Source organism: Lolium perenne, chromosome 4, assembly GCF_019359855.2.
Source record: "Lolium perenne isolate Kyuss_39 chromosome 4, Kyuss_2.0, whole genome shotgun sequence".
NCBI classification, from domain to species: Eukaryota; Viridiplantae; Streptophyta; class Magnoliopsida; order Poales; family Poaceae; genus Lolium; species Lolium perenne.
The window spans coordinates 106,346,009-106,355,730 of NC_067247.2; the positions used below are offsets into that span (position 1 = coordinate 106,346,009).

A 9,722-nucleotide genomic window follows, 5' to 3' on the forward strand; every position below is an offset into this window, starting at 1 on the left:
GTGCGAGGATTGCGGCGTCGCCGCCACCGCAGGGTGGGAACCATGCGGAGACGATTCCGTATGTGCTCTGGATCACCGATTCATCGGCCAGGGACATGAAGAAGTCCCCCATCTCGCCGCCCTAAAATTATGCATGTGGAGTGGCAGCAGCGGCTCGACCCCGACAAGACCCACCTCGACGAGGAGGCGACACACATGAGTTTGCCTAGCGGTGGGTGGACAACCATCGGGTTTTGTATGGCGATCAATTGAACCATGGAGGCCTCCTGCTCCCACCCCGGTGAAAATCGTCCCCAGTGAGTTCGCCAATGGCCGGATCTCAAAGGTACCCAACAATCACTCTACAGGCCAACGGTGAATACAGAGGGGTTGCGCTGTCGACATTGTCCCCGTCATGTGCATTTGTTGTATCCGCCCAACGAAAAAGAAGACCAACAGTCAAGTGGGCCCCGTATTTCCACCGTTTTTTTCGATAAAAGGCATGGACTGCCCGACTTTAAATTAATAAAGCCCTCAGGTTCAACAAGGATTAACTGCTACATGCTGCGGCACTACAGCTTCGGCCAAGTTTAAAACAACAACGAACGCCACGAAGGCGGCTAAACACACAAGGCTACTGGAGGGGAGATCAGGCGTCTTGATCAAGCCTTCTTGGACTGGTTGCGTCGTTAAGAAGCTTTAGTTCGGCCACCGCGTGCTCGATCCAAGGTCGATCCAGAGATCTTGCCATCGACATCCACAACTGAAGAAACAGCATAGTTTTAAAAATAATGTTAGTTGGGTGTTTCATGAAATTTGACTCAATGGTCATCTTGTTTCTAAAAAGCCAAAGGGCCCAAGATTGAGCAATGAAAAGCAACCACACACATCGTCTAAATATACCCGACAGACTAGAGATGATAGCGAAAAGCTGGGCAAAATTAGCGGGACACCAGTTGCATCCCAACAGCTGGCGGGTAACACTCCAGGCAAACACCGCCGTAGAACACGTGAAAAAAATATGCGACGCATCTTCCGGTCTACCACAAAGCTTGCAACAGCCATTGCCAGGCCCCTGCCTGGTCGCAATGTTGATGGCTGTGGGAAGCTTGTCGAGAACTAGCTGCCACGAGAAGATCTTGTTTTTGAGCGGGATACGAGCCGACCACACATCTCGAAAATGAGCGATGGAGGGCCCTTGGGCCAGCTTCAGGTACATAGACCGTACCGAGAAACACCCAGAAGGTTCCAGAGACCAAGACACCCCATCTTGTCCCTGGGAAAGGTTGGTTTGCTCTATGATGCCTCTCAGCTGCTGCCAGTCCAATACCCCTTGGGGGTCGAGGGATCTACGGAAAGTCAGAGAACCCCTAGCCCCACACACCTGAGCCACCGTGCTCATCTGTAAGTTGGCAATGTTGAACAGGTTGGGGAATCTATCTTTAAGAGCAACCTCGCCAGTCCACTTGTCCATCCAGAACATAGTCCGCCTCCCGTCGCGGATACTGTACCTGGCTCCGAGCTTGAAAAGATGCTTGATCTTGTGTAGGCTACGCCAGAATTGGGAACCCCCTTGTCCCGTTCCCTCGAAGATATTGTTGGTGGAGGCCTATTTCGCTCTGATGATCTGAGCCCATATAGGGTTTTCCGGTTGGAAAAGCTTCCAAATCCACTTAAGCATCAGGGCCCAATTCATCTTTTTGGAGTTAAGGAGCCCCAGCCCTCCACACTCCTTCGGCCTACAGACTGCCGGCCAGTTGACCAGGTGGTAACGCCTCTTAGGACCCGTGCCCTCCCAGTAGAACCTGGCCCGATGAGAATCGAACTTTGCATGAATACCGTCTTGCAGGAGGAACAACCCCATCGCAAATTGGGGCAGGCTGGCTAGACAGGAGTTGGAAAGGATCAATCGTCCCCCTGACGACATGAACTTGCCCCACCAAGGCTCGACACGGCCTGCCAACTTACGAACTAAGAACAACCATTGCTCCATAGTGAGTTTCCTATCGGAAATAGGCAGCCCCAAGTAAATGAAAGGGAAGGAACCGAGTTTGCAGTTGAGCCTGTCAGCCACTTGATGTTTCCTAGCCGCGGTAGTCCCCATGACCACCACCTCAGATTTGTGGTAGTTTATCTTAAGCCCTGACATATCCTCAAACCGTATTTCCACCTCGTTGTAGGAACCATTTGAGTTACCATGTCAGCCCTGACTGATTGGCCCTACTAATCAGCAAAGCTGTCAAAATGCGTTTAAATGGGAATCAGTGCGATATGTGATACCAAGCCCCAGAATCAGTAATTTACTGAAAACAATATTAACCTGTTAATCTAACCCTAAATATGGAAGATTTTTTTGTGTGTAACTACTCTATTGCTACGAGCAATCCCAACCACAGAACTATCGCTGGAGGCTACGCTTCGATCTGAAATGAACAAACACACGTGCAGCCACTTACATTCCATCGCCCGATTGAAAAGACTGAAGTACATGAGCACTGCTAATTAAGCCGACTCTCATGTCAAAAAAAAAAAAAACCCGACTCCTCGCATCAGCTCCAGCACGCACGTCAAATCAAGCACGACGCATGCTCGTTCCTGTCCAGACTCCAGTCCAGATCATCATCATCACCGGCGCCCGCGTGGAATTCGCCGTGTCGACACACAAACTACGGGCGCGTTTGGTTGCCTGGACGTTCCTTGGTTTGCATTGGCCCAGCAAATTTCGGGCCGTTTGGTTCCCTGGACACACTCGCATTTTTGAATAGCACGTATTTTAAAGCACCCCTGGAACAGGCCCCGGAGAAACGTCCGGTTTGACAGTTTCTCCAGGGCCAGGCCCTGGCGAGAAGAAAATCGACAACGTCGTTCGCGCTGGAGCTCTGCCTCGGCATGGCGGGAGAAGCCGAAATCCCACCAGCGTTGCGCGACAAAGGTAGGGGTAACCTCCCTCTTCGGTTACCCTCTCCATTAGCCCCCTCCCAAATTTTCCCTTCCCCCAATTTTCGCACCGACGGCGGCGGCGACCCAGATCTGGCAGCGCGCATCTCCCTTCGGTCTCCGGCGCCGGACCAGGGTCCTCTTCTCCAGCCGTGGCGGAGCCTGCGGCGGCTTTCGGCCGTGTCCATCGTCCGCCATGACGGAGGTAAGGGGAAACTCCTCTGCTCTACTGTAGTGTTAGATTCATGTTCGTAGAACTGGTTGGGTTCGATAAGACCGTTTGTAATGCATAGATCTTGTTTGAGTAGACCGACCAGCTCCAGCTTGTGCATCACGCCGCAGCACTCATCATTTGCGTACAAGCCTGGATCCTGATGGTGCACAAGACACTACTAGGAAAAGCCTTATTAGTGGCGCACCACTTTTAGCTATCAGTGGCGCACTGGTGGTGCGCCACTGATATCACGCCACTGCTAAGTCTTAGCAGTGACGCACCACATGGTGCGCCACTACTAAGTTGGTTAGCAATGGCGCAACAGATGTGCGCCACTACTAGCTTTCTAGTGCGCCATTGCTATCTCATGCACGTGCGCCATTAGAAAGTCTATCCAGTGCGCCACTATATATTCCTTAGCAATGGCGCATTGTGTCCATCGAGTGCGCCACTATATATTCATTAACAATAGCGCATTGTGTGGATGGTGCGCCACTGCTATTAATTTGGTAAAACAAAAAAAATCAGGCCTACTGCCTGCTACTATTATATTACAAGAGAAATATTTATAATATATTACAATGTTTACAAAAAAAATAGTTCACGGCTGTAATTGTATTCACATCGTGCGCTCGATCCGGCTGCGATCCGCGGTTTCGCTAGGGATCTGGCCGCGGTCCACCTCACTCCGCTGCGCCCTTGCACGAGTCCGCCTCGCTCTCCTGCGCCCTTGCACGAGTCCGCCTCGCTCCGGTCCGCCTCGCTCCGCTGCGCCCTTGCACGAGGTCGCCGGGCGCCTATGCACGAGCTCGTCGGCCGCCGATCTTCTCATCGTCGGAGCCGGCGCGACCACGCGCCGGGCCACGGCAACCAGCTCCACTGCATGATCAAGTCTTCAAGCCTGTATGATCAGTGACACATTCATTGAGGTAGCTATGTATAAACTGGTTCTTAACAGACCATGTATATAGCTGGTAGTTGTTCTCGATTATTGACTTGGGTATGCAAAAGAAAAGCATTCTTATGCCTTTATTGTGCCATCCACAACTGATTACAAAGCAAGTGGCAAAAGTTTAGAATGTCAATACTGTTCGAATTTAATGACAGAAACTGTGATCTCTACGGATTTCTTCAGATGACTAATACAGGTGGTTCTGTTCAAGAGCTATCATTAACTTCTAGATCAAATACTGCATTTGTTTAGCAGAGAAATTGTCATGATTCCTTAACTCGATGCTTGTTTGCAAAATCATTCAGAGCAAGAAATGGAGAGATAATGTTGCTAATTATTGAATAAGTAAAAAAAAGCAGTTCACCAAGAAATAAAACACGCATGAGTAGTACTAGCTGCTAACAAACGAGATTTTGGATAAATAAATGTTATTGCAACAACACAGAAAATGCTACTGCTAGCTACAACTTAGGGCACAGTGAGTTAGAGTTAACTGTTGAGAAAGAGTACTAATTAGGTGCATCCCATGCATTCCTTTTTTTGCCAACATAGTTTATATTTGTGCATTGTATGTATCTAAAAATAACTTACTTAGGTTATTAGTATTAAGGTGATAGAGAGTGGAATGCATGGGAATAATAGTTTGCAGATATAGGTATTTCGATGGTGAGGCGGAGATGTAACTTGGTCCTGATAACTTATATTGATTCAGGATAATCAATTAATTTCAGTTTGTAGTCATCTTCAAATAGGATCAGAATATATGTATGTTGGATTAATTAAGAAGGAGAAAACCTCAAAGAAAGGGTACTTGATCAGGTGTGTTGCTAAGAAACACAGCTAGACACTTCGCCAACAAAGATTTAAAAGAGCCAAGCACTTCCCATTATAGCAGCAATCAGATGTAGGAGGCTATGAATGTGACCAAACTTTTTCAAGCATTATTAAACTACAGAAGGTCCTTGCCTATGTGATCTCACTTCATTTGCAATATCAAATCCTAGCTTAGATTAAAAAAAGATAGTACCTTGATAAGTAATTAACTTATAGTTAATGACCAGGTGAGCTATGAAACCGAGAGATTGTATACGGTATACAAATAAAATACGCAGGCAGGGTTCCATTCTATCCAAGATATTAATCTTGATATGTCCTTGATGGTAATATAGAAGCAATTGTGGCACATATCAGGAGGAGGGAGCGATAAGTCTCACCCCAGGTTGCTGCGCGGGCGTCGCCTGGCATTGTGTAGGAGAAGATCGGGATAGAGGCCAGGCGTTGGTGCGGATCTTGCAGCCACTGGCTCGAGGAGCTTGGCGTCGGCAGCATCCGTGACTTGGCAGAAGCACCGGACACCGGCAGGCCAGGTTGACGGAGCCCCGCGAGATCCACCCACATACCTCGACGCCGGCCTTGAGCGTGTGCGACGACCGCGTCCCGCACGGGCAGGCCGACGTGCGCGTCGGCGTAGTGGAGCAAGCGCAGGATCTCCTAGACGAAGTAGACCCGGCCGTTGTTGGCGCGGACCGTGGCGGCGCGGCGCGCGTCCTCGACGAGGTCGTAGGGGAAGAAGGCGAGGAGGCCGGCGTGGTGAAGATCAGGTGCCAAAGCAACCGCGCCGTCGTCCGTCCTCCACCGGCACGCTGAAGGTGCTCCTGTCGGCGGCGGCGGATCTGGCGGCCACCGGCGCGAGGAAGTAGGCGTGCGTGCGTCCTGGCGGCGGCATCTCCTCGTGCGTGCGTCCTGGCGGCGACGTGCGTGACGCGGAGTGCCGGCCAGGGATGCACGTGCGCGCCGGCGGCGAGCACGGCCACCGCGACGGCGGGGTTCGATCTGGTTAGGGTTTGGAAGGATTGGTGGTTTATTTCTGCATTTGGGGAGAGGAAGAAACTGGTGGGGGAGCTGGGTGAGTTGGGTGCGATCGGTTGGGAGTTGTGTCCGGGCGCATCGTGGCCTGGTGGGCGAGGCGCGTGTGCGTGGTGGGCGAGCGTGTCGGCACGTGGTGACGGAAGCGTGCGGCGCGGTGACGCACATCATCTAATGCGCCATAGCTATTTGCAGCACACTGGCGCACCTCTAAGTGGTGCGCCATTGCTAGCTCTCATAGCATGTCTGGGTGAGGGGTGGGATCTGGCCGGCCTTTAGTGGTGGCGCACTCCAAAAGCAGTGCGCCACTGCTATTTTTCTATCAGTGGAACACCACTTTTTGGTGCGCCACTGCTAACTAGCAGTGGCGCACCAAAATAGGTGTGCGCCACTGATACCATTCTTACGGCTAGGCCTTTTCCTAGTAGTGAGAGAGCAGTTAGGCATGCTGCTTATCCTCGTGTGACTTACGAACCTATGTTACAACGAGATCAGGAGATGATTGCCAACATCTACAACTGCAACGACGTAGAGGCTATCCAGATGCTACGGATGAGAAGAGCTCATTTCTATGCACTTGTGAAAACGTTCAGTGGTAGAGGACTGTTGACTGATAGCATCCGCACAACTGTCGAATAACATGTCACAATGTTTCTTCATGTCGTCGGTCATAACCAGAGGTTCACAGTCATCCATAACACATTCAGGCGATCCATGGAGACTATCTCTCGGTACTTCCAGCAGGTGTTGTACGCAATTGGGGAGCTCAGAGGTGAAATGATCAAGCCAGCATCAATGAACACATCAACCAAGATCAAGAACAGCTACAGGTGGTTCCCCTATTTCAGGGTGAGTACAAAATCATGTTCCTTCTACCTATCAGATGTGTCATACTGTCAGAAACATAACGGTGTGCTAATTCTTTTACAGGATTGCATTGGGGCTATTGATGGTACTCATGTCACTGCAAAGGTACCGAGATCAATGTCTGCAGCATTCCGCGGGAGGAATCACTACACCAGCCAAAACGTGCTAGCAGCTGTAGATTTCGATATGAGGTTCACCTACGTGCTTGCTGGGTGGGAGGGTTCAGCTCATGATGCGAGCATCCTGGCCGACAGCTTGTCAAGGCCTGATGGGTTGCAAATCGCTGAGGGTAAGTTCTACCTTGGAGATGCTGGACATGCATGCCGGCCTGGAATTCTACATCCATTCAGGAAAACAAGGTACCACCTCAACGAGTTCTCTGCGAAGCACCAACTTCTGAATGCGAGAGAGTTGTTCAATCTTAGACACTCAAGCCTTAGAGTCACCATTGAGAGGTGATGTCTACGGGTGCTTCTATTCTTGTAGACAGTGTTGGGCCTCCAAGAGCAGAGGTTTGTAGAACAGCAGCAAGTTTCCCTTAAGTGGATCACCCAAGATTTATCGAACTCAGGGAGGAAGAGGTCAAAGATATCCCTCTCATGCAACCCTGCAACCACAAAGCAAGAAGTCTCTTGTGTCCCCAACACACCTAATAGGTGCACTAGTTCGGCGAAGAGATAGTGAAATACAAGTGGTATGAATGAATATGAGCAGTAGTAACGGCGCCAGAAAAGTGCTTGCCGGCGTGCAGTTGATGGTAGTAATATTGCAGGAAGTAAACAAGCAGCAGAATAGTAAACAAGCAGCGATAGCAGTATTTAGGAACAAGGCCTAGGGATCATACTTTAACTAGTGGACACTCTCAACATTGATCACTGATGTCTACGCCCCCCTCCTTTTCCTGTAGACAGTGTTGGGCCTCCAAGAGCAGAGGTTTGTAGAACAGCAGCAAGTTTTCCCTTAAGTGGATCACCCAAGGTTTATCGAACTCAGGGAGGAAGAGGTCAAAGATATCCCTCTCATGCAACCCTGCAACCACAAAGCAAGAAGTCTCTTGTGTCCCCAACACACCTAATAGGTGCACTAGTTCGGCGAAGAGATAGTGAAATACAGGTGGTATGAATATATATGAGCAGTGGCAACGGCACCAGAAAAGTGCTTTGCCCAGGACAGTAAACAAGCAGTAGTAACGCAGCAGTAGTAACGCAGTAAAACAGTAAACAAGCAGTGATAGCAGTATTTAGGAACAAGGCCTAGGGATCATACTTTCACTAGTGGACACTCTCAACATTGATCACATAACAGAATAGATAAATGCATACTCTACACTCTTGTTGGATGATGAACACCATTGCGTAGGATTACATGAACCCTCAATGCCGGAGTTAACAAGCTCCACAATTTAATGTTCATATTTAAATAACCTTAGAGTGCATGAAAGATCAACACGACTAAACCAAGTACTAACATAGCATGCACACTGTCACCTTCACACTATGTAGGAGGAATAGATCACATCAATACCATCATAGCAATAGTTAACTTCATAATCTACAAGAGATCACAATCATAGCCTACGCCAAGTACTAACACGGATGCACACACTGTCACCATTACACCGTGCAGGAGGAATAAAACTACTTTAATAACATCACTAGAGTAGCACATAGATAAATTGTGATACAAAACACATTGCAATCATAAAGGGATATAAATAAGCACTTCACTATGCCATTCATAACAGTGAATAAGTATTCTGTGAAATATAGCCTAAGAGACCCACACGGTGCACACACTGTCACCTTTACACACGTGGGACAAGGAGTCTCCGGAGATCACATAAGTAAAACCCACTTGACTAGCATAATGACATCTAGATTACAAGCATCATCATATGAATCTCAATCATGTAAGGCAGCTCATGAGATTATTGTATTGAAGTACATAGGAGAGAGATGAACCACATAGCTACCGGTACAGCCCTGAGCCTCGATGGAGAACTACTCCCTCCTCATGGGAGACAGCAGCGTTGATGAAGATGGCGGTGGTGTTGATGGAGAAGCCTTCCGGGGGCACTTCCCCGTCCCGGCGGCGTGCCGGAACAGAGACTCCTGTCCCCCAGATCTTGGCTTCGCGATGGCGACGGCTCTGGACGGTTTCTCGTACCGTGGCTTTTCCGTATCGAGGTTTTAGGTCCAGGGGCTTTATATAGGCGAAGAGGCGGCGTCAGAAGGTCGAAGGGGCGCCGACACTATAGGGGGGCGCGGGCCACCCCTAGGCCGCGCCGGCCTATGGTTTGGTGGGCCTGTGGCCCCCCTCTGGCCTCTCTCGTGTGTTCTGGATGCTTCCGGGGATTCTAAGATCTTCGGCGTTGATTTCGTCCGATTCCGAGAATATTTCTTTACTAGGATTTCTGAAACCAAAAATAGCAGAAAACAACAACTGGCCCTTCGGCATCTCGTCAATAGGTTAGTTCCGGAAAATGCATAATAATGACATAAAGTATGCATAAAACATGTAGATATCATCAATAATGTGGCATGGAACATAAGAAATTATCGATACGTCGGAGACGTATCAGCATCCCCAAGCTTAGTTCTGCTCGTCCCGAGCAGGTAAAACGATAACAAAGATAATTTCTGGAGTGACATGCCATCATAACCTTGATCATACTATTGTAAGCATATGTAATGAATGCAGTGATCAAAACAATGGTAATGACATGAGTAAACAACTGAATCATAAAGCAATGACTTTTCATGAATAGTACTTCAAGACAAGCATCAATAAGTCTTGCATAAGAGTTAACTCATAAAGCAATAATTCAAAGTAAAGGTATTGAAGCAACACAATGGAAGATTAAGTTTCAGCGGTTGCTTTCAACTTGTAACATATATATCTCATGGA

The 9,722-nt window shown here is 48.9% G+C and overlaps 1 protein-coding gene and 1 long non-coding RNA gene across 2 annotated transcripts; one reads left to right on the forward strand and one right to left on the reverse strand.

Annotated features, from left to right (window-relative positions):
• Positions 1-3,546: 3,546 nt before the first annotated feature.
• Positions 3,547-5,935, reverse strand: LOC127347062 (uncharacterized). The gene is made up of 2 exons (XR_011744396.1): positions 5,297-5,935; positions 3,547-4,031 (listed from the first exon to the last, which is right to left on the reverse strand). It is a non-coding gene; the product is annotated as an uncharacterized lncRNA (long non-coding RNA).
• Positions 5,936-6,662: 727 nt separating this feature from the next.
• On the forward strand, positions 6,663-7,274 carry LOC139839061 (protein ALP1-like). Its single transcript, XM_071829107.1, has 2 exons — positions 6,663-6,797; positions 6,879-7,274. The coding sequence occupies exons 1-2, from the start codon at positions 6,663-6,665 to the stop codon at positions 7,272-7,274; spliced, it is 531 nt and encodes a 176-aa protein (XP_071685208.1).
• The last annotated feature ends 2,448 nt before the right edge of the window (positions 7,275-9,722 follow it).

Bases quoted from the DNA above. Each gene is read 5' to 3' on its own strand.
- LOC139839061 (XM_071829107.1), top strand. From the start codon at position 6,663: ATGGAGACTATCTCTCGGTACTTCCAGCAGGTGTTGTACGCAATTGGG. The intron at 6,798-6,878 runs GTGAGTACAAAA...ATTCTTTTACAG, and splicing joins GGTGGTTCCCCTATTTCAGG to GATTGCATTGGGGCTATTGA.